General features: G+C 55.5%; 1 protein-coding gene across 6 annotated transcripts; it reads left to right on the plus strand.

The window, feature by feature from the left end:
• Positions 1 to 986: 986 nt before the first annotated feature.
• On the plus strand, positions 987 to 22496 carry TRAF1 (TNF receptor associated factor 1). 6 transcript variants are annotated; one of them, XM_046022569.1, is made up of 10 exons: positions 987 to 1048; positions 2847 to 3089; positions 3696 to 3951; positions 4050 to 4446; positions 6409 to 6493; positions 14821 to 14886; positions 15340 to 15750; positions 17240 to 17417; positions 19277 to 19425; positions 21325 to 22496. In XM_046022569.1, exons 4-10 carry the CDS (start codon positions 4307 to 4309, stop codon positions 21541 to 21543), a joined length of 1248 nt encoding a protein of 415 aa, XP_045878525.1. In that variant the 5' UTR covers positions 987 to 1048; positions 2847 to 3089; positions 3696 to 3951; positions 4050 to 4306; the 3' UTR covers positions 21544 to 22496. The 6 variants fall into 6 exon arrangements, with proteins under 6 accessions (XP_045878525.1, XP_045878529.1, XP_045878524.1 ...); XM_046022573.1 differs by lacking the exon at positions 2847 to 3089 and having other exon boundaries at positions 1010 to 2810; positions 4050 to 4110; positions 4266 to 4446; XM_046022568.1 differs by lacking the exon at positions 2847 to 3089 and adding an exon at positions 2690 to 2810 and having other exon boundaries at positions 1025 to 1048.
• The last annotated feature ends 1382 nt before the right edge of the window (positions 22497 to 23878 follow it).

A 23878-nucleotide genomic window follows, 5' to 3' on the forward strand; every position in this document is an offset into this window, starting at 1 on the left:
AAGGAGTCCGCTTCTCCCTCTGCCTGGCGCTGCCCCTCCTTGTGGTCAGTCTATCTCTCTTTGACAAATAAATAAAACCAAGAAAGAAAGAAAGAAAGAAAGAAAGAAAGAAAGAAAGAAAGAAAGAAAGAAAGAAAGAAAGAAAGAAAGAGAGAAATGCAAAACCAAAGAAATAAAACACAGTTCCCAGCTCCAGTTGGGTATCAAGACAAAAAAAGAGAGAGACCCTGGTACATAAAGAGAACGTATTAGACGCCTCTGAGTAACTGAAACAAAACCAAACCAACAAAGTGGGCAGCCTCACTCCTTCCTCAGCTACCGGTCCTGCTAGAGGTCTGATGCAGAAGTCTTTGACAAACTGATTTAAAAAAAATAAAGGTTGCTTGTATCTTTTAAACAAAAACTCCACCCCAGCACTAAGTTCCGTAACTATTTGACTGATGTACACAAGTTCATAAAGAATAAGTGCCCGTGTGTGTGTGTGTGTGTGTGTGTGTAGATGAAATCAGAAAGGATTCCTTAAAACCTCTGTTTGGTAAAGGCAGAGCGCCTCTGGAATGGCTTTGCACCGACCGCCCCAAACCAGGAAGCTTGCGCGAGCCCCGCACTGCGCCGGGCGCTTTGCAGGAATCCAAGAGAGCCAGGACCGGGGCTTTTGCTACTGCTCACCCCATCCCCACGCAGGATTTCAGGCAAGCGGGAGACGGGGTGGGGGTTCAAGTCCCAGGTCTGTTTTCGTTTACTCTGCAAACGCTTTCCTGAGTTCTGTCCCTGCGCCGGGGCCACGGCGGGAGAGAAGGACAACGGCAGCTGTCAGTACCCACGCTGCAGACGCGGCGCCGAGCCTCAGTTTCCCCACGGGGGGCGGGACAGGAAAGCGCTCGCCCCGCCCCCGGGGCGGCCCCGGGAGCGGGAGGAGGCAGTGAGGACCCGCCCCCGCCCACCCCGGCTTCCGCCTCCCGGGCCACGCCCCGGCGCCCCACCGGAAGCTCCCGGCGGGCCTTGGGGAGGCGGCGGCGGCGGCGGCGGTGGCGGCGCCGGCGCCGAGGTTGGTGGAGCTGCCCCCGCCCCGGCTCAGCCCGAGGCTCCGCGGCCCCCGCCCCCGCGCTCCCCGGCCCGGGACGTCCCAGCTCCCGCTCGCTCGGGCGGGGGCTCCCCCAGTGCAGGCCTCCCCGCGCGGCCCGTGACCAGGACTCCACCGCTGCAGAGCCCGCCCCCGGACTCCCTACCGCAGCGCTTCCTGCGGGCAGCCGGGGCAGCCCAGGGGTTCGCCCATCCCTGACTAGTCGCCCGCGCTGCTCCGCCCTCAGCACGGGGCACGCACCTGGAGCTGTGGCAGTAGCGAGGGGACAGTCACTTGTCCTGGCGCGGGGCGGGGGGGGGGGAATGCACGAACAGGGCTGGGGGGGAGGGTACGGGCACAGACAGGCAACCCAGCATCATTGAGCTGGGCAACCGCCGGGGGGGGGACAGGGGGCTGTGCTCAGGTTGGGGACGCGTCGGGATCGCAAAGCTGGGCGCCCAACCCTATTCTGGGGGCAGACCACCGAGACTCCCAGGAGTCTGGTCCAAGTGCACCCCAAAGGTCAAGTGGAAGGCTGGTGGGGGGACGAGGCACAGACAGACTCCAACCTTGCAGATCCCTGCAGTGGAGTCAGGGAGATGGGACCAATGGAGGTTCAGAGTAGAAGAGAAAAGGGGTGGAGGAGAGAAGTGGGGAGGGTAGATACAGGGAGTGGGTGCAGAAGCCGAGGGAAGGAAGGGGATCTGAAAGGAGGGGCCAAGAATGGTGTCAGGTGCTGGCCAGAGGTGTTAGATAGAAACTGGGACAGCCCATGCGCATTGGTGACCCCAACATTGAGAACCTTGGGGAGATGGTTTCAGAGACTCAAGTGAGGAATTCTCTGCATAGACAGTCTTTCCTACAAGTTCTGTTTAAGTGTGGAGAGAGTGTAGATGCGGGAGAGGACTTTGGGGAAAGGGTGGAATGTGTGGTTACAGCACAGGCTCTGAGTTCAGGAATCCCCACGCACCATCTGTGGGACCCTGGGCAAGTCACTTAACTGATTTGTAAAATGGGATGATGAAGACAGTCCTTGCCTCAAAGGGGTCATATGATTAGGTGAGGTGGATAAAAGTACTTAACACAGCACTAAAGTGCTGCATCTAGTATTTCTCCCTTTTATTGTTGGAACAGCTTGGACATATCTTGATGCTGATAGGGAAGATCTGGTAGAGAGGGAGGCATGAGGACAGAGGAGAAAGAAAGACCAGGGAGAAAGGGACCCAGAACCTGGATGTGGAGATAGGTGCCAGTCTATGCCACAGGAAGGGGAAGAAGGAATTGGGGATGCAGGGAGGTTTACAGGTTTGGGGTATGTGGTTAAGGGAGTGCCTTTCTGATAGGCCTCCTCTGAAGTGGGCCTCAAGGTCATGTGCTGAGAAGCCCAGGCCACGGCTGGCCCAGGTGAGGGTGGGCATCTCAGTTTATACCTGCCGCAGTAGGGGGCTGTGTCCTCTTTGCCAGCTGCCCAAGTATCACTCCAGGGGATGGGGGCAGTTGAATTTTTCTAGGAGCAGAGGACATCTGGCCTGCTTTGCCCACTTACAAGGCTCAAGTGAAGCTGACGGAAGTGGAAACACTTTGGAAGCATAATTTACCATCTTAATTCTTTTCTTTGATCTTGAGGCGCTGGAAGGGCTGTGACCGTCATTGGGACACAATGTCAGAGCCTTCCAAGCACTTGGCTTGGGCCGTGCACCATGCAAGGCTTCCACCTACCCCCTTACTTGGTCACCACAACAGTCAGGTAAAGTAGACCTTATTATTCTCCCCCACTTTGCAGATGCAAAGACTGAGGTTCAGAGAAGTTAAAGACCATGTCCCGGGACCTACAGCTACTACGTGGAAGACTTAGGATCCCAACTCAGATCTGTCAGACCTCAAAGCCCAAGATTTGAAACCACCATGAAAGTTTGCAAAATCCAGCAGGATGGGAAGAGGTGGAGGGATCATCTCTTGCATTTGGTAGATGAGAAAACAGGCTGGATGCTCTGACGTCTGGTCTCAGCTCTCTAAGCCCCACCAGGTCGCCTTGCTTTCATCTCTCTTCTATGGGTAGAAAACACAGATCTTAGAGTTCTTAGACCTTGTGCTCATGCCATTTCCCAACCAGGGGCTTGTGACTTTGGACGAGGCGTCTTGTTTCTCTGTGCCTATGTGTTAAATTCCTGCTATTAAATCCCCAGCAGGTCACTTTGAGGAATAGGAAGGAAAATGTTGCCCGGCCCACAGTGGACATTGCCAGAAGCCATAGTTCCCACACAGCCATGGATCTCCCTCCCACTCGGCCATGAGGCCAGCTCTCTGTGACCTAGTATTTATTGAGAGCTTTGTTCTCAGGGCTGGGGAAGTGGTGGCGCCTGACCCAAGTGTGTGGCCACCTATGATTTCCTGAGTGGGGAAACGGGGGGAGGGCCTGAACAGTTCATGGTCCGGAGGCTTTGCGTCAAAGAGCAGGGAGGGCCCGGTGCCATCACCATGACTGATGAGGAACGCCGTGGGCAAGGTTGGGACATCAGAAGCTGCCCAGCTGCCTTGGGTTGCCTTGGCCATCGGGGTCCCAGAATCTCAGAGCCCAAAAGGGCTTGAAGACTGCCTGTTACAAATCTTTTTTTTTTTTTTTTTTAAACAGATGGGGTTATCAAGACCCACTGTGAGGAAGTGACTTTCACCTGGGAGAAGCTCTGGCGAGGACACAGCTAAAGCGCCTGGAACTTGTGTTTTTGGACCTGTGTCCAGAACCCTGGGGATTTCCACCAGGGCAGCAAGCACCCCCACCGAGAATTCTAGGCTCTCTCAAGGTCCCAGGGAACACAGAGGAGCCCCTGGCTGTGACTCTCTGCCGATGTCCCCAGGGAGGAGGAGGAGGAAGCCAGCAGCTGCCCAAGGTGCTCAGACAGGGAAACTCTGATTGCAGTTCCTGAAAATCTGGGGCCCACTTCTTTTTTCTCTCTGACTTGTTTTCTTTTTCTCTCTCGCTTTAAAGAATGACTGGACACTCCTAAAGCCTTCGGTCACCATCCAGGGGATTTTTTGCACCACAAAGGGTAATTCCTGCCCCATCCCTGCTCTGACTCAGCTGTGACGTTGAACCACACAAGCCTACAAAGAGATAAAGTCATCAGACTCCTGCTTGCCAGACAGAACTCACCTCTCCCCTCAGCAGCGTCCACAGCTTCCACAGCTGGTCTCCTCCTCACAGTCGCGTAGACCGGGAGCCCCTGGCCAACCTGGGACCCCACGATGGCCTCTGGCTCAGCCAGCAGCCCCCGCCCGGCCCCCGATGAGAACGAGTTTCCCTTTGGGTGCCCCCCCACCGCCTGCCAGGACCCACCAGAGCCCAGGGCCCTCTGCTGTGCCGCCTGTCTCTCTGGGAACGTGAGGTGAGGGCTTGGAGGAGCAGGGCCGGTTGGGGAAAAGGTGTCAGGGAGGGGCCCCCGAGGGGAGGCCAGGGTGAGAGGAGCTGGTGGCTTTCAGCAGGTGACTTCACCTCACTGGGCCTGTTTCACACCCTTTCCTTGTCCCTGGCACCGGCCCTTCCAGTGATGGCGGGAGCAGTAGCCACGGGAAGGTGTTCGCTCCCACAGCAGAGACCAGCTGGGGTGGAGGGAGGGAGAGAACCTCTGCCCTCAGCGGGGCCACTCGCTGACTGGGGGGCCTGGTGCCGTGTGTCCAGCATCCCGAAGCCTCAGCTTTTTTGTCTGTAAGAGCCCTCCAGAGCTGGTTGCTACCTCGTGGGGTTGGTATAAAGCCCAGCCAACGGTATGTGGAAAAGTTCTTAGAAGAATGAGTAGACGCTCCCTTGGTAAATGCTGTAAAGTCCATCTCCTTCACGTAGCACGCATCACCTTGTACTGTTTGCTGGCAGCCCTTTCAGAGGGGACACAGCTAGGTTTATCCATATAGTATAGTAAATTGCATATGTCTCTATATAAATACATGTTTCTGTAGAAAGCACATTTTATATGTATAGAATATATATAATCATACATTTTGTATAGAATATGTAAAAATATGTATGTGTATATGTACAAGATGAATAACTCAGGTGTGACATGAATACGATCAGCAGCATCCCATCTTAAGCAACTATGATGCGCCTACTGTAGGCTAAGCGCTGTTTCCTTGGATCGTCAGAGGAGCCTGGGAAGGTTGATACTGTTATTCGCCTATTTTTACAGTTGGGGACAAGGAGGCCCCATAGAGAGATTAAGTCAGCTTGCCCCAGGTCAGATTCCTGGCAGATACGCTCCTAGTGTCTGCCATGTGCCCCCAGTGTGACCTTTGTTTGGGGTTTTACAGCATCAGAAGGTGGGAAAACTGAATCAGACAGACTTGCGAATTTCAAAGGCTCTGACGGGCTGCTTGGAGGAGGGGAGAGGATGTGGCTGTGGACAAGCCAGGCTGTGGGGGGGCAGGGAGCAAAGCTTGACTGCTTGTACCATCGAGCTGATGTTTCTGGGTTCATCTCAGGCTCTTGCGGTGGGTCTCTTGGCTTTCCTCCCCATTCCTCCAAAACGTGCCAGAGCAGGGGACAGAGCTCTCTGGGTGTCAGAGGGACCCAGGCCTGAGGCCAAAAGAGCTCCACCCGGCTCCTGACTCAGTGTGCTCTTGGCCAACACACTGTGTCCTCGTGTCCTCAGGGCCTTGTCTTCCTCCTGGATAGATTGGGCCTGTAGGAGCCAATGGCTCTCGCTGTGGGTGGGCAACACTTGGGAGCTTTCTGAAAGCACATAGGGACATGTGTCACTCTGCTCAGGGTCTGACACCCACTCCTGGTTAAGAAGCTGGGTTAGTTCTCTGAGCCCCCTTCTTTGGATTGACTATGGTCATCTGTCATTCCTGAAAATCAGAGACCCGAAGCCAAACAGAGGAAGCCAAGAAGAGCACATTTAGCCACATATGGGCAATCCCTTATCTGAGCGCCTCAGGTCAGATGTATTTTGAAACTCAGAATCTTTCAGATTTTAGAAAAGTGAGGCAGTACATTGCTGTGTCTTTGTCCCAGCGGAAACTGGGGCAGTTCCTTATAATCCAGCATCATTGATGTTTCCGCAGTGAGACAGAAATAGACCCCTCAGTGGGGTAAGTATGGGTGACGACAGCCTCCAGTCACCCCAGTTCAGTTGGCTGCCTACTAGGCTCACCGCAAACTCCCGGGAGACATCGGGGACACCCAGTACTTCGAGGTTCGGGAGTGGTGGGTCTGGGATCGGGGAGAGCTGGCTTACTGACATCAGCTGCCACCCCAAGCAAGGCCCAGGCTTTTAGAGCCATCAGGATAGAAGGTGGCCCCAGGAAGTCATGAATGCTTCACTCAGCAAGCTTTGTTCATGTGTCCCCAGGACCAGCGAGGACCGGATCTGTCCAAAATGCAGAGGGGACGCCCCCCAGTCTGTAAGCCCGGGAAACCTTCAGTCTCAGGAGAAGGTACGTGGCACAGCGAGGAAAGGGGGTTTGACTAATTTCTCCTCTTGTCGGGGTTGAAGCCATTAGGCAGCTGCCCACAAAGTCCCAGCCAGACACCTAGCTGCCCGTCATCCAGGGTCGGGATTAAATTCAGTTTGTAAGCAGTGAGGAGCCTGCTGTTCACCATGGCAGAGTGACTTGTCAAAGGTACCTCACTGATGTGCTGCAGATTCAGGGTGAGAACACCAGTCTAGACCCCGGGTCTATAAGCCATGGCCTACGGGCCAAAGCCAGCTTGCCACCTAGTTGTGTCTGGCCCGCAAGCTAAGAATGGTTTTTATATTTTAAATGGCTTGGGAAAGTCAAAAGAGTGGCATTTTGTGACACATGAAAATTTTTATGATATTCAAACTTCTGTGTCTACAAATAAAGTTTTATTGGTACACAGCCCCAGACACTCACTGATGCACAGTGTATGGCTGCTTTGGCCCTGCGACGGCGGAGGTCAGTAGTTGCGACAGAAGATGCGGCGCCCAGTGTTGCTCTCTGGCAACACTTCATGGCGAAGTCTGTCACCTCTTTTTCGAGACAGTTCTTTCTGCCCCATGTGCCCTCAGGGAGAAATCCTTCTCAGTTCACCTCTGGAGCTAGGCCAAGCTGTGCTTCTAGGAATAAGAAACAGCTTTGGCAGTGTGAGGGGCCAGAGAGACATCCTCACGCGCCACAGTCTAGAACTCTAACCCTTCCGAGTTGGAAGAACCCTCACAGGTCTGTCTGTCCAGGGCAGAGGCTCCCACAGGCCAACCACACCTGGTCCATTCCTGCCAGGACGTGACAAAGTGATAAAAGTAAGGATAGTGTAGTGAGTTTTTTAAAAACGGAAACCTTTTTTGCTCATAGAATCAGTGTTTGTTCTGGGATTACATCCTCCCATACATGTCTTCGTACAAATGAAATGATGGTGGCAGTCGGTGATAGGATTTTTGATAACATCTTTACTCGGGAAAATTTAAAAAAAAAATGGCAATCTTCATGTTCATCCAACAATTTAAAAAAAAAAACAAAAACAAACTTGTATTGGCCCAAAGCTGTAAGAACTGCTGCTTGAAATCCAACCCCCGGTTTTACACCTCGGGCCCCCAGTACCCGCTGGGGAATCTCAGCACAACACTCCCTAGTGACCACCATTTGCCATCCTCCTCTCGGGGACTGCTTTCAGCCAGAACTCCCTCCCTACCCTGAAACCACAGCCCAGCGCCCAGGAGCCTGGTGTCCAGGGATGGCATTGTACATTCTGTACAAGGCCAAGATCGTGCTCCTGCCTGTTTCTCCATCTGTGAAATGAAGAAGCCCCGTGGCCCTGCAGGGCCAGTCCAGGCCTGTGATGTCCAGCCGACCTGTCCGTGGCTGGTCTCAAGGAAGCCAGAGGCGGACAGGTTTTCACACCTTCTTCTCCTTTCTCTGTTCTGCCCCCCCCCCCCTTCAGAGAGCTGGAGGAATTTCCTGCCCCCAGCAGAGCTGGCCTTGAGGGCTCTCCCGTCCTCTTCTCAGCAGCCCCTCCCTGGCGGGCCCTCAAGGGAATAACAGTAAGGACCCTATGCATTTCCCCAGAACTCTGCACTCGGCCGCATGGTTAGGAGCTAACTGGTCAAACTGCCCCGTGGAATGGCTCCCAGGCCTCCCCGTCTGCACGTCTCGGTACGGGCCGCCGTGCTCCCTGCCTTCTGAGGCTCCTGCCCGCGCGAGTGCTCCAGAAAGATTGTTTCCAGTTTGTCTATTTTTTTACTCTTGACAAAATGAATGCACTTTCTTTGTACAAATCTCGGGTAATAGAGGGAAGAGCTCTTTTCCATCTCGTAATCCAGTGGTTTTAATTTTTCATCTTGGTGAATGTGAAACCTGATGAGAGTACAGGTGCTCGGATTAAGTGGGAGCCTGGCACCCCCTCCTTTTCTGCTGTCTCCCCACCCCTGAGGGGCTCTGGCGGCTCCTGGAGCCCTGCGGAGCGCAGTGGGAAGCTTGTTGCCCGAAATCAAAGGAAGTGATTCTGTTGGTAGAATCACGGGTGCTCTGACAGCCGTCGGGGTGGGAGTGGGTGCTGCCTCCAAGGGGGCAAAGGCCGCAGCAGGCCTCTCGCCCTGGCTTCCCCACCTGGTGTGATCTTCACACTCCCCTCCACCCCGTGCCCAGGGAAAAGCCAGGGCAGGGGTGGGGTGCGGTGTGAGCCAGTGGTCTCACACCCCCTCAGAGCCACAGACCGGAAAGACCAGAGACTCCTCCAGCTCCTGACCCCAGTGGGAACTTTGGGGGACTTTTGAGCAAAGGAAAGCAGCTGATTAGAAGTCAGTCCTTTGCATATGTGGTCATTCTGAAGTTTGTGCACGCGGGACAGCCTGGGGAATGGGGGCGTGGGGTGGTCCAAGGCCGGCCCAGTCACCCCCAGAAACGCCCAGCTTGTGACCTTTTCCCATGCCATCTGCTTATCAGCCTGTCCTCGGCCTCTGAGTTCATTAGATGACTATCTCTCCCAGAAACGCTCACAGCCGTGGACTTGGGAGCTACTCTAAAACCCAGGTATTAAAGGATCACTGCTGACCTAGTTAGAGGCCAGGTTCTCACCTGGAATAACCTTCCTCTAGAAGTGACAGTGGAATAAGGAACAACCAGTGTCTGGAAAATAACATTCAATTCTGTGTGCCTGAGACCCTGCGAGGAGGATTGTTTCCTTCACTCTCTTGCCTCAGAGATCACTTGAGGAGGCCAGAAGCAAACTGGCCTCTGATGCCAGTGGCTTCCAATAAGCCACAGACTTGTGACCCCGTGAGACAAGTTCTTTGACCAAGGGGGACTCTGCTGCTTGCGCTGTGTTCCTATCTGTTTGTACTGATCCGGAGTCTGTTTCCTTTGGGGCCATGAGAGGCAAGTCAGTCGGCCTTCTGTCCTCCGAAGCAGGCCCGCATCTGTGGGAGGACACTGACCGTGTCCCTCTTGAGTCTTTGTGCATTTGGGGTAACTCTTTCTCCCCTTATTGGCGTCCCTTGAAGTGTGTCGATCCTGTAACATCCTGTGTCGCGGGTGGCGGTAATATCCCTGTTTTGCCCAGACTTTAGGTAATATACTGGGGCTTAGTGAGAGGATGTGCCTGGATCCACGTCCTACCACGAGGGGGAGGCAAACCCAGGTTCCGGACCCTGCCTCCTCCGCTGGGGCACCTTCTCTTGGTGGGGCACCCCAAGTGTTGTATGCAGGTTTAAGTAACACCGTCAGCCCTGAGATCTGGAGTCCACCAGGTGCTACAGAAAAACAGGAATGGGCAAGGGTGCTTTCACCTAGGACACTGGGGCAGGGCCTCCTGGGGGAGGTGGCCACTGAGCTGAGCAGAACTTGCCAGAGAGGAAACAGGCTATGGCACAGAAGAGGGCAGGAGCTGGCAGGCAGACACAGACTGACCAGGTCCCCCCTGTCATGGTGAGGGACCTCTCCCTCAGCCCCAAGGTGATCCCCGAGCAGGACCCGAGCCAGCCTCCATGTCCAGGGCGGCAGTGGGGTCAGTGGGGTCAGTCTCTTCGTGCTCACATTCTCAGAAGTGCACAGGTCCCTTAGTGGAGGGTTGGGGGGGCCTCTTGATGGGACCCCCTGCTGACCCCATCACAAAGGGCCTGGTGAGCATGGTGGCCTGAAATAGTACACATCCCCAGACTTCTCGGACACAGAAGGACAAGTGTTCCCTCAGGGCTGGCATTTTGTTTTCTGTTTCTGTTTCCTCCTCGGAGAAAATTCCACTGTGGATTTTATTTTTAGCAGTTTGCAAGCCCTGAGGCCGCTCGCAGGGGTCACTTATGGCACCAGACAGACCAGGCTGGGCCCAGGACAGATGCCCCATTCTTCCTCTGCGGCCCTGGCCTGATTCCCTCTCCCGACCCCTCCGTCCCCACCTTTCGGGTAAGGCAAGGACTCCCCGGTTGGGAGGAAGGACCCAGGGTCATGGACTCTAGGTCCCCGGCCGCTACTTCGCCTTTGCCCTGAACCGGCATCACCCTTGCAAGTCACTGGCCGTCCCGAGCTTCGCATTCCCACTTCCACCAGAAGCAGAGCCTCTGAGCTCCAGCCTCCTCCTTACGGCACTGTGAGGTCCACCGGGGCTGAGCTCGCCCAGCTGCTGAGAGCGCGGCAGACCCTTGTAAGGTCTTGTAACTTGACCTGCAGACTCAGGTCCAGGTGGGTCCTCGGTGCTCACTCTTCCTGTGACCACAGCCCGGCCCCTCCTCAGTTCTCCATCTGTACTGGAGGAAGCTAATCCCAGCCTGCCTGCCTCCAGAGGTCACTGCAGGGATCTTATGAAAAAACACACAAGAATGCTTTGGGCCAGTTTAAATACAAATAGGTTTAGGATGTTCCTCATCTCCACAAGGAAATCCAGTGGTAAAATAGGGTTTTATAGGATTAGTTATTAAGAGTTCAAGATGTGAGAGGGGCGCCTAGGCGGCTCTGTCAGTTAAGCGTCTAACGCTTGATTTTGGCTCCGGGCATGATCTCAGGGTCCTGGGATCAGCCCTGCATCAGGCTCTACACTCAGTGGGGTGTGTGCTTGAAAATTCTCTCCCTTTCCCTCTCCTCCTGCCTCTCTCCCTGCTCAACCTCTTCGTCTCTCGCAGATAAATAACTCTTTAAAAAAAAAAAAAAAAAGTTCAAGCGGGGGAAATTAAATGAGAAGCATATATATGAGAGTCACAGAAGAAAAAAAAAAGATATCCCAAGGGCAGTGCTTAGTCCATGGAATAAAAATACGAATAAAATACTCCCATAGCTACTGCTTGTGGCTAACATTGAGTGCTGTGGTAGGCAGAATGGTGTTCCCCAAAGCTGTCCACATCCCAACCCCCAGAACCTGTGACTATGTTACCTGCCATGGCTGGATTCATCTGCTCCGGCTGCCATCATAAAACACCTCAGACTGGGTAGCAGGAACAGGAGAGATGTCTTTTCTCACAGTTCTGGAGGCAAGAAGCCGCAGGCAAGGGTGGGTTTTGTCCGAGGCCTTTCTCCCAGCGTCGAGATGCTGCCTTCTTCGGTATCATCGTATTGTCCTCCCTTGGTGTTCTCTTGTTCTAAGGACGCCAATCCTTTCAGAGGAGGGCCGTGCTGCTGCCCTCGTTTTAAGTCCATCACCCCTGTAAAGACCCTGTCTCCAAATCTCCCAGTGTAGTCCTGTTCTTGGGGGCATGGTTCCCAACAGATGAGCTGGGGGATACAACTCTTTCCATAACCATGGCAGAAGGGACTTTGCAGACGTGATTAAATCAAGGATTAACTTGAGATGGAGAGATGATCCTGGATTATCTAGGGGGGTCCAGGGTCATCACAAAGCTCCTCATAAGAGGGAGGCAAGAAAGTTAGAGCCAGAGAGATTGGAAGATGCTGTCCTACAGGCTGTGCAGATGGAGGAAGGGGCCGTGAGCTAAGGGATGCAGGTGACCTCCAGCTGGAGAAAGCAAGGAAACGGAGTCTCCCCTAGAGCCTCCAGAAGGAACATGATCCCATCTACACCTTGACGTGAAGGCTTTGCCTTCCCGACATGTGAGATAATAAATTGGTGTTGTTTGAAGCCGTTAAGTTTGTGGTGTTTTGTTACAGTAGCAGTAAGTAACTAATGCCAGTGCTTAAGAATATTGTCTTGCGTGATCCCTGCAACTTCATATGGGGGGGGGGGGTCCTATTATCCCCATTTTGCAGATAAGGAAACTGAGGCAGGGAGAGGTTAATAAGTTTCCTAGGACCAAACAGCTAGTGTGTGAAGTGACTGAAATGGGCTTTGCCACTCCTCCAGGCTGACTCCAGGGCTGGCTACCTTGACCTCTGAGGTCCTCCTGAGTCACCCTGCCCATCCTCCATCAGCCACTGGGGGCCGGCCGTGGCCCACACCTCCATCCACGCATCGTAATACATCCAGACTGTGCTTTCCAGGCCGCAGTGGGCTTTTGGGACACCAGCAGGGCTCTGCAGTCAGAAGAGCACGGGCCCCTCCACTTTCAGGGATCTCTCCAATTCCGCCTCCAGTTTCCTCACTTGCACCACCTAATCCCCACTGGGACTCCCTTCAAGCTTAGAGCCCAGAACTTACCCTGGTCCGCTCACCCAGGAACCAGGTCCACAGCCAAGCCTCAGCTGGCCATTGGTCCTCCCCGTTCTCCCACCTGCTAGGAGAGGCTGCATCACGGCTGCTCCCCAAAGCCAGCACAGTCTCTGCCAAGGCCGCCCTCTGCCTCCCCCCCAGTCAAACATCTGTGTTCTATTCCTTGTCAGGAACAAGTTGTGCTGGAAGCCCAGGGCAGGGGGTGAAGGGGAGGGCAGCCGTTTGCTGAGCTCTGCTCTGTGCCCCAAACCAGCGGTACTCATTAAACCCACAGCTCTTGCTTATTTTACTTTTAAAAATAATAGCTAGGGTGGCTTTTTCTTTCTCAGCCCGAAAGACCTCTCTACCCACCCCTTGCATCCAAATCTGCCTTCTTTTTGCCCCCATGAGAGCATTTAAAAAAAAAAAAACAAAAAACAAAGCCCTTGGAAAATCAAGATTTTATCGCATAGCAATAAAATCCACTGCTCTTCAAGTGTACTGTTGGATGGATGCCAGGAAATGTATACAGTCGTGGGACTGCTGCAGCACAGGGGGTGAATGTTTCCACGCTGGAAAAAACCTCCTTGCGCCCCTGGCGAGGCCATCTCCCCAGCGGCAGCCCCAGGCAGCCACGGATCTCCTGTCACTCGACTTTCTTTTCTAGAATCTTGTAAGACAGAGTCCTAGCGTGTAGTCTTTGACTTCTTGTGTGCTTGACTTCTCTGATTTAGCAATAATGCTTTTGACATTCCTCCGTGTTACCGCATTTACTCATATTTCCCTCCATCTCACGGCCAGGGAGCGTTGCACAGCACGGACAGAGCGCACTCTGCGTTTCCATTCACCGTTTGGTGGATATCTGGATTGCTTCCGGTTTGGGGCTGTTACGAATAAAGCTACCGTGAACGTCACATACACACACAGACGTGCGTTTCAGGTTCTCTCGGGTCGATTCCTAGGGACAGAATGTGTGGGTGGTACGCTCACCATATGGGCATGGTTTGTAAGAAAGTTGCTTTTTAAGTATGATTTAACTTTACGATATACTTGCATTAATTTTTCCAAAGTGGCTGTTCCATCTTGTGTTCTCACGTTCCTCTACATCCTCACCAAAACTTGATGTTAACATTCGTTTTTGCATTTTTCGCATCTCTTGAGTCAATAGTGTATTTCCCTGTGGTATTTCGTTGTAATTTGCATTTCTGGGATGACTAGTGATGTTGAGTATCTTTTCATGGGCTTATTTGTCATTTAAATAGTGCCTTTTGGGAAGTATCTGTTCATTGTTTTGGCCATTTTATTAGGTGGCTTGTCTTATTTGTTGAATTGTAAGAGTTCTTTATAGATTCTAGAAACAAGCCCCTTCTAAATAATGCATTTTGGAAAAAATTTTCTACCGATCTGCCATGGGCTTATCCTTGGTAAGAGACAGTGCTCTGATGTGGGACAGTGCCCTGTGGCCAGCTCCCTCGCTCTTCCTTCTTGGGCACATTTCTTCCCCTTTGTGAGCCTCGCTTCTTCATCGGTAAAATGGGAACAACAAAAAAAAACCTCTTCTGCCGTCCTCGCAGTGTCATTGGGGGCCCAGGAAATAGTGTGATCACGAAAACATTTTGTGAGCTCCTCAGACCTATGAACAGGTTAAGAGTATTGTCTAGTTGCTGTTGAATACTGAATCCTGTCTGCGTTGCTGCCCTCAGGCTGTCCTTTTTCTGGAAGGGACGGCAGTGCAGAGCAGACGCGCCTCGGTCAGTCACGGGTGGAGGGCTGAGGAGGGAAGCAGATGAGAGTTGTGAGGAGAGTCCCTCTGGGCTTCAGGAGGTGGGAGGTGCCCCGTCATACCGCCAGCATGTCCCAAGTGTCTCCTCTGTAATAGACACTGCCGCACACTGGGAACACAGCTGTGACCCTCAAAGATTCCCCCAGCCCAGTGGGTGCAACCAAAGAGTGAATGATGGTTGGAAAGCCAGGTGGGACATATCCCGACAGAAGAGAAAGCAGCGCTGCCCAGGATCACAGCAGAGGTCTTGATCCTGTGTTGAAGGGGGGGGTCCCAGAAGGGCCGACGGCTCGAAAGGTGGAAAGGAGTCAGCCAGGCAGAGAAGGAACAGCGTATGCTAAGTCACGTGGGCCAGCCCAGCTCCTGCCCCAGTGGAGCCTCGCGCTTGGCAGAGAGCCCCAGTGGTGGCCACTGGGGACGCCTGTAACATCGGGTGACGATTATTGTTTCTAGGATCACCCTGAGGCGGCTGAGGCTGAAGCCGGGTGCCCTTTCGCTAGTGTTGGCTGCTCCTACAAGGTAAGCATCTGGGTGTGAGAAAGGAGAGGGGTCCACTGCAGTCCCAGAGCTCTGGATGTCCTTTACATTAATGACTCTTCAGAGCAATAAATCCCACTATAAGTCATCTCCGTACTCGGGGAAGTTCTTCTGAATGTCTCAGCTGACCACTGCAGCATCACTAAAATACGCAACCCCCTCCCCTGCCCCTCTCCGTGGTCCTGAATGAGCGCTGCTCTCACGGGCAGGGCAGAATGTGGCTCCAGAGACTGCGACACACACGGCTCACCCTGGGCATGTCTGATGCCAGGGTGCTCGTCCAGACCCCTCTTGTGACACACAAAGCATCTTCCCGTTTGCTGGGTAAATGGACCTGACTTTCCTTGGCAGCCTTTGGGAAGCTGAACTCACCCCTACTCCCTAGTTCTCCTCAGCCTCCTCCGTTTTCACTGACCAGCCCCGCTCTCTTGGTAGGGGAGCGCAAAGCTCCTGCAGGAGCATGAGGTCACCTCCCAGACCGCTCACCTGAACCTGCTGTTGGGGTTCCTGAAGCAGTGGAAGGCCCAGCAGGGCGTGGGCCTGGGGTCCGGGCCCATGGCCTTGGAGCAGAATCTGTCAGACCTCCAGCTGCAGGCGGCCGTGGACGTGGCGGGGGACCTGGAAGTGGACTGCTACCGGGCGCCCCACGCCGAGAGCCAGGACGAGCAGGCCCTGAAGCACTTCATGAAGGAGAAGCTCCTGGCTGAGCTGGAGGGGAAGCTGCGTGTGTTTGAGAACATCGTCGCCGTCCTCAACAAGGAGGTGGAGGCCTCCCAGCTGGCTTTAGCCGCCTCCATCCACCAGAGCCAGCTCGACCGGGAGCACATCCTGAGCTTGGAACAGCGGGTGAGCATGGGAGGCAAGCTCCCTTCAAGGTGGGCTCGGGGGGACCCTGGGCCCCGTCTTGTCTCTAGAACAGTGGACCGGTAGCCTTCCTTCTGAACATTCTCCCTGCTCAGAGTGGACACCTCCCCCGTGTCCTCCTCAAATGGTATCTGTCCTGTGTTCCAAGACCCTCGAGGAAGAGCACTGAATCCCAGGTGACAGCCAAGGTCAAGCTCCCCCGTCCGGTGTGCTTCATTTGCTTTGCTTGAACTTCCGTGTGATAGGGTCCTCCCTTCCCAAGCATTGCGTTCCACCGGGAGATGTTTTTCACAATGAGAAGAAGGTACTTCCTTACACTGAACTAAAATCAGCCTCTCTGTGTCTTCCCGGCACCGTTCCTGGCCCTGCATTTCAGGGCCTACTGAAAAATCCTGCCTTCCAGTCCTTGTGGAAGCCTTTCAGAGAGAAGCAGTCCCTGAGTATTTCCTTCTTGAAGCTCAACACCCCCAATGCCTTCACCCCTTCCTCAGAGCAGCCGTCTTCATGCTGTCCTCATGGGCTATGGCTCAGTCTCTGAAGGATTCCACACGCTCAGAGTGATGGTCCCAGACCAACTCCAGATAATCCGTCTACCTGACAGTTCTTGGTTGAGCAGGACAGTGTCCTCCCTTGTTCTGGAGCTTATACTTTTCCTAATATAGCCAGTCACCGTGTTAAATTGCTTTTCTTTCTTTTCTTTTTTCTTTTTTTCTGTCCAGCAATATTCTGTCATTGTCTCATGTTGTGCTGGGCTTGGATTTTAGTTCCAGCTCTACCGTTAACTTGCTGTGTGGGTCTGGGCAAGTCACTTCCCCTCTCAGAACTTCAGCTTTCCCATCGGGAAAATCAGGGATTCCGTTTCCTCTAAGGACGCTCACTTCCATGCCTACCCTCCTGACCTGAGCACACCCAAGAATAAGTCTGTGTTTTTTCAAATGTCAGTGGGGAGTGTACCAGTTACGTGTGTAACGCTTGCCCCAGCGAGGAGGAGGGCTCCCCAAGGCCAGCAGCCATGCCTTCAGTGCGTCAAGAACCTTCCTGACTCTGGTCCCACGTGCACCGTGCAAGGCCTAAAGACAGGAAATGAGCATGGGCGCAGCCTCTGTTAGGGGAAACTGGCTCTCTGGTCGGAAGGGCAGAAAGCCGTATCTTAAGAAACTTCAGGAAGTGCCCTGCAGAACACCGCTGAGAGACCAGCGGAGCTGGGGCGGTAGTGGGAGGCTTCCCAGAAGAGGGCTGCGTGAGCCAGGTTCCTGATGGCTGAAGAGGAGTTGGTCAGGGGAGAAGAGGGAGGCCCTAGAGGTCCAGGCGGGAGGGACGGCACAGACACAGCAGATCCGTGTGCTGAGGGAGGCGTGGTCAGAAGGCATATTGGGGGCAGAGCTGACTCTGTCACCTCTGTAACCTCCGTAACCCCACCCCATCCCCACGCTGTGCTCCGGTGTCCCCCACGGAACGGGCTTCCCCACAGGTGCTGGAGCTGCAGCAGACGCTGGCTCAGAAAGACCAGGCCCTGGGCAAGCTGGAGCAGGGCCTCCGCCTCATGGAGGAGGCCTCCTTCGACGGCACCTTCCTCTGGAAGATCACCAATGTCACCAGGCGCTGCCACGAGTCAGCCTGTGGCAGGACCGTCAGCCTCTTCTCCCCAGGTACCAGCACCCCAGGGCCACAGCCCAGCGTGGGGAGGCAGGCTTCCCTGGGCCCAGGAGACCCGCAGGGACAGCGGCCAGCTCTGTGACATCCCGGCCACCTACCATGCCGGGCTCGTGGAGGTGGCAGGCTCCCCGCTCAGCCCCGTGGAGCATGGGCAGCTTGAACCCGGCAGACCTTCTGCCTCCCTGACATCAGTCGTATTCTGCAAATAGGAATACGATTGTGTCTACTTCTGCGGATCTCGATGTGGCAGAGGGAGTGTTTTGTTGGAAATGAAAGGGTCACAGAGGATGCCCCCCACGGGCGCTCCCCGTGGGACCCCCACCCTCAGAGCACCGGGGGTCTGCAGTAAGGCCAGTGGAGAATGAAGCGACACGCGCACTCGGAGGTCGTGAGTGGCGTGTGAGCGAGCGCCGGGGAAATCCGTGCGGTTCGTCTCTGGGGCCCCTGGGCCTGGCGCCCTGTCGTGAAAGGAGTAGTTACTCAGATTTTTCTCTTGTTTCTTGGGTTTTTCAAAAGATTTGATTGATGTATTTGAGAGAGAAGGAGAAAGAGAGAGCAAACCAGCTGGGGCAGAGGGAGAGAGAGAGTGAGTCTCCCCACCAAGTAGGGAGCCCGTTGCGGGTCTCGATCCCAGGACCCCGGGATCATGACCTCAGCCAAAGGCAGACACCTACCTGACTGAGCCACCCAGGCACCCCGGTCCATGTGTCTCTTAGTTCATTGGTCTCCACTAATGTAACGATGTGTGCGTCTATTCATAAAATTCTCAGGCCTGCGTGCTTTTCCTCTCATCTCACATGCACATCTAAGTAAGTTAGGATTTCTGTGGATGACCGTTTTCAGAGCCTGGCACGTTTCCCCGGGCTTCACACCCATCCTCTCCCTCAGCCCCTCTGACACTCCCTCCACCAGCAGGGCTGGGATCCAGACAGGCACAGGCCTTTGCCCCAAGCCGCAGAGCAGGGCTGCCTCCCGCTGCCAGGCCCCTGCCCTCGAGAGTAGCCCCCTTCCTGGGGTGCCTTGCCTCCCCGACAGTGCCCTCCCCACCCTGCCCTTCTTTCCAAAGAGGAAAAAAAAAGAAGCAGTGTCTCTGACTTCCTGTTCCACCAAAATGTAAGGGGACAGATGAGTCAGACTGTCAACCCGTCCTTCCTCCCCCTCTTCCTGCCTGCTCCCCCAGCCTGGCCCCCGCCCAGCCCTTTCCAGAGGGGCCCTCGTGGTGACAGCCGCTGGCCCCCACACTTGCATGGCCCTTTCAGTTGCCCGCAGGCCACGCTGCGTAATCAGCGAGGGGGGGGCGGTATGTGATTCATCCCCTGGGGGCCTTCGCCAAGGCAGCTGTTGGGCATGTGAGCTGCCCCAGGCTCCCCCAGCTTGCGGTGGTTGGGGCTGCTTGGCCTCGGGCAGCAGACAGAAGTCAGTGTTGTGAGGCCAGAGTCCTCATTCTGGCCCTGCCCTCAGCACACTGAGCCCAGGCCCAGCCACTTGCCCTCACTGGGCTTGGTTTCCCGCAGCGAAACGCAGGTGGGTTCCAAGTGTGTGGCGGCAGCATCACCGCCCCCCGTTAGAGATGCCTGTTCTCGCGCCTCTCCCGCGGCACTCGCGCCTCAAACTCCGGCCCGGCGTTCTGTGATTTGGACGGCTGGTTGACAGCCCCCGGGCTAGATGGTCTCCAACAGCCTGGCTGGGCCTCCTTGCCGCTCTGTTGAGCAGAGAGCTGCGCTCCAGCCCCAGATTTCTTAGTTGTGAGCCACTGACTTTGGGCATGCCTAACCATAGGTCCCGGTTCCCTGGTCTGCGCGGGCGACACTGTCCAGCTCTGTCGGTGTTGACTCTGCCTTCCACATTTCAGCTTTCTACACGGCCAAGTACGGCTACAAACTGTGTCTGCGCCTCTATCTGAACGGGGACGGGACGGGGAAGAGGACCCACCTGTCGCTGTTCATCGTGATCATGAGAGGGGAGTACGACGCACTGCTGCCCTGGCCTTTCCGGAACAAGGTACGGGCTGGGCAGGGGAGGGGCGAGCCCAGGTCCTTGTCCTCTCTGCATTCTCGGTTTCACCTTTTACAAACCAAGATCCTGAGTCCATATCTAGTACCGATGGGCATCCTGAGTCCAGGGGCTAACAGGCCTGGAGCAGTGCCCCCAGGAAGGTGTGTGGCAGTGAACTTCACATGGTGGGGCGAATTAGGAAAACTCCCTGGAGGAGGTGCTGGGCCAGCCTGAACCGGCAGCGTTTCCAGAGAAGGGAAGGAGGCCCATGCCACAACAACCCTGTGAGAATGGCCAAAACCCTGACAACGCAAGAGGCTGGCGAGCCTGTGGAACAGCCAAAACTCCCGGTCACAGCCGGCCGGAACACGAGACGGTTTGGCAGTTTCTGACAAAACGAAACATACTCTCCCTCGCTGACCTCAAAGCCACCCTCCTTGGCCTTTACCCAGATGAGGTGAAAACTTTGGTTCTCAAGAACCTGCCCACCGGTGCTTATAGCAGCTTCGCTGATAATTGCCAGAACATGGAAGGAGTCAAACTGCCCTTCACTGGATGCGTGGAGGTGTGACTTGTGGGCGTGGAGACCTTCTCGTCAGTGCTAGGAACACAGGAGCCGTCAGGCCATGCAGAGACCCAGAGGACCCAGAGAGGCCTCTCCCTTCGTGAAAGGAACCAGTCGGGAAGGGCACACACAGACTGCCTGGCCCCAGCTCTGGGACAGCCTGGGAACGGCACGAGCCCAGAGAGATCGTAGGTTGGGGGGGGGGGGACACAGAGAGTGGCGTATTTTTCAGGCAGTGAAGCTCCTCCGTGTGCTAGAATTCTGGGTACGGAGTGTAAGACCTGGAGAATGAGTGCACAGCCCCGAAGGTGATCTCGGAGGTCAACTGTGGACTTTGGGTGACTCTCACCTGTTCCTGGCTCGTAGCAAATACACCACTGGGCTGGGGGGTGCTGGCCAGGGGAGGGGAGGCTGTGTGGGAGCAGAGGGCAGGTGGGCAGTCTCTAGAGTTCCCATTCACTTGGACTGGGCACCAAACACTGCTAGAATAAACAAAATCTATTTAAAATATTTAGGACGATGGTAGCCGGGAGGCCCTCCCTGCCCATGAACCAGCAAGGGGGGAGGGGAAGGAAAGGGTGGGGCCAAGAACACCGGCCTCTTCGGGGATGGAGGGAGATAAGGGCCAGCAGGTGGGACAGGGTGGGGATGCTACCGTGGTCTGGATATGAGTCACTAGGGTCAGGGGTTCCCAGGCCTGCCAGGGGGGGTTTTAACATACCCAACGGCTGGGTCTCCAGTGTGTGGTGAGGCCTGAGCATCAGGGTTTTTGAAACCTTCCCAGGACCTGCAAAAGTGCAGCCCAACCTGAGAACCGACGTGGTCGCCATGGGTGTTTCAGGGACGTGCAGCAGAGAAGGGGGTCTGTGTCGCTTTGAGATGCTTGGGGTCTCGGGGTACGCATGCATGTTTTAGGACACAGGTTGACAGGCCCCCCTCCCCCGCCCCGGAGAAGGCCTGTCTGTTCTTGTCCCTCTGCCTTATCCTGGGAGATTCTAGCTGTAGCTGACGGTCAGACGCTCCAGAGCCGGAAGGGCCGTCGTAGGTTATGGAGTCTGGCCTCCTTGCCAGCGCCTGGTCCCACCTTCAGCCCCCAGCAGCCACCTGGAATGGAACGCAGCTCTCAATTCCCCCTTTCCTGGTGGATAGAAAATCTGATTCCTACTCACAGGGCGTCCCTGGAAGACTTCCATCCCTGGGGGCCTTGCCACACGCCAAACGCAGGCATTATATTGTTTCTTTGAGTCCTGATCAGCCTAAGCTGGGGTCAGAGGGGCTGTACAGGGGTCCCTCGTTGCTGCTGCCCAGAGCCTGACCGTCCCCTGCCCCCGGCCACACAGGTCACCTTCATGCTGCTGGACCAGAACAACCGCGAGCACGCCATCGATGCCTTCCGGCCCGACCTGAGCTCCGCGTCCTTCCAGCGGCCCCAGAGTGAGACCAACGTGGCCAGCGGCTGCCCGCTCTTCTTCCCCCTCAACAGGCTGCAGTCACCCAAGCATGCCTACGTGAAGGACGACACCATGTTCCTCAAGTGCATCGTGGAGACAAGTACTTAGGGCAGGGAGGGCCAAGCCAGCCATCCCCAACCCCCGAGGGAGCACCAGAGTACACTGCGGGGTTTGTAAGCTGACTGAGGGTCTGTCCGCGGCGCCCAAGATCCCAGGCACCATGCTGGGCTGGGCCGGCATGATCTGAGCAGGACTGACAGATGGACCGTGGCTTGCTGTCAGCTTTGGTGGTGGCAGGTCCTGGGCTGCACCACAAAGGTCCGGAAGGAGGCGGTAGATTGTTGTCCTCTGCGCCGACCACAGTGATGCTGGAGGCCTGGGAGCCCCTACAGCCCTGCATGTTGAAGCAGCCTATGACCAAGACGGGGAGGGAAGAGGGACTGGGGCTGGGGCAGGGATGATGAGCATGGGGAGAAGGAGAGAAGCTCTCTGAGCAACGCAGCTCTCTGGACAGCAAGTCCCTGTGTTGGGCTGGGGAGGGTGGGGCAGATCAGGTTGGGACCTGGCTTCAAAGACCTTGAGGTTCCTTCCTGCCCAGTAAGTCCCCAGGTCTGGGCCTCCTGATACAGGAGGGGCCTAGGGCTGCAGGGGAGCTAGAAACATTCAGGAGCCTCATGGCCTCCAGGTTCCTCCATCCCCTTCCCTGCCGCCATGTGGCCAAGCTGGCCCGCCCCACATCTGCCACCCTGCATCCAGCAGCTCCGCTCCCCAGCATCCAGGGACCTGTGTGGGCCCGTGGCCTATGCCTCCGCTGGCAGGACCCCCCTTCGCCTCTTACGGGTGAAACCAGGTCCCTCAGCTCCCGGGAGCAGCCAGAAGAGAGGGGGAGGAGGGGGGGGTCAGAAACCCTCTGCTCTCCCTCCCTCGGAGGCCCCGCCTTCAGCGCTTTCCAGAATCACATGTCACCTAATTAATCGGGGTATTTCTTTCTTTCAGTTGACTGGGGCCTCTGAGGCACTGAGCAGAGGTTGTCCTTTTAAATAAGTATAAAATCAAAGAAAGAGATTGTTTTGATTTCTGTTGAAGTTTTCATGCAGTGCCTGGTTGTGGGAGTTGGTTTGAGCAGCACCAGATCTGAAAAGCCCACTGTGAGTCCTGGGCGGTGCCATCAGTCTCACAGAGGACGCTCCTCGGCCGGCAGGAGCACCCCCTCCGGGCCTCGGGCTCCTCTTCTCTGTGCTGGGGGAGCCTCCTCAGCCTGCCTCCCATGCTGGGTCCTGACAGCCTCAAAGGGGCTGCCACACCGAAACGTCTGCCAGGAGCCCCAGCATTGCTGCCCGCCCTGCCCGGCCTGGCCCACACTTGTCTTCCCACCGGTCAGGCCTCACCCAGCCAGTCCCTGCAGGAACCCTCCCTCCCATTTCTCAGAGACCCTGAGCCTTCATGTGGCCGCCCGGGGCTCCGGCTCTGGGCCTCACTCCTCTGCCCACCAGCCTTCCTACAGCTTACTCACCCTCTGCTCACAAGGCTGCAGTAGACTTCACTCACACCTTCAGGGTTCATATCTGTAAAATGGGTCAGCAGCCCTGCCTGTTCTCCCTAGTGTAAGGCCGGTAACATATCAGAAATATCAGATAACAAATCAGATCCAGCCTGGGCCCAAACCTGGTATCCCGCTATGCCGGAGTCTCTTTATTTGAACGTGGGGGCAGCCCCTCCCCGGCCCCGACCAGCTCACGGGCTTTTCACAAGGCCTGAATACAACAAGGAACACATTAGTGCTTTGTATGTGCCGTGGTACCTTGCCACACGTAACAGGCTCCGGACGTGTCAGGGCTTCTTGCCCAGGGTGCTGACGGCCAGTCCACAACGGAGACGGACCTGCTTTCCCTTGACGAGTGGGCATAACAAGTAAACGTCCGGCCCAGCAAGTTCTGGTACCTTCTGCCTCAGCACCGGTGTCCTAGCAAATGCATCTCCATCCCTGCTCGCTGAGTGCTGAGCTAATGGGATTGAGGACAGGCTGCTACTAAACCATTACTTGTGCCTTTGCACGCTTGTTTCTGAGGGGAAGACACACGTGGCTGCTTCCAACAGCGTGGGTCGCAGCCACTGTTTCAACAAAGGCTTCCTGAGACCCACCTGTCCTGCACTGGCTGGACGCTGGGGAGGACAGGTAAGACGTGCACCCCTCAGGAGCCTCTCAGCCCAGTGCGGGAAGCAGGTTTGTAAGTAGATCATCGAGACTGATACGGAAGAGTCGCTCGGAGAGAGCACTGGGTCCCAGATCCGCTGGGTGAAGCAGGGAGGGAGGGCTTCACTGAAGAGGTGACATTTAAACTCCGCCTTAAAATATTTTGAGATCCAGAGGATCCCTGTGCGGGGGAGAGGAAAGTCGCCAAGGCAAGGAGCAGTCTCCGCTGCAGGTGGGGGGTGGGGTGGT

The sequence above is a fragment of the Meles meles genome, chromosome 11, assembly GCF_922984935.1.
Source record: "Meles meles chromosome 11, mMelMel3.1 paternal haplotype, whole genome shotgun sequence".
NCBI lineage: Eukaryota > Metazoa > Chordata > Mammalia > Carnivora > Mustelidae > Meles > Meles meles.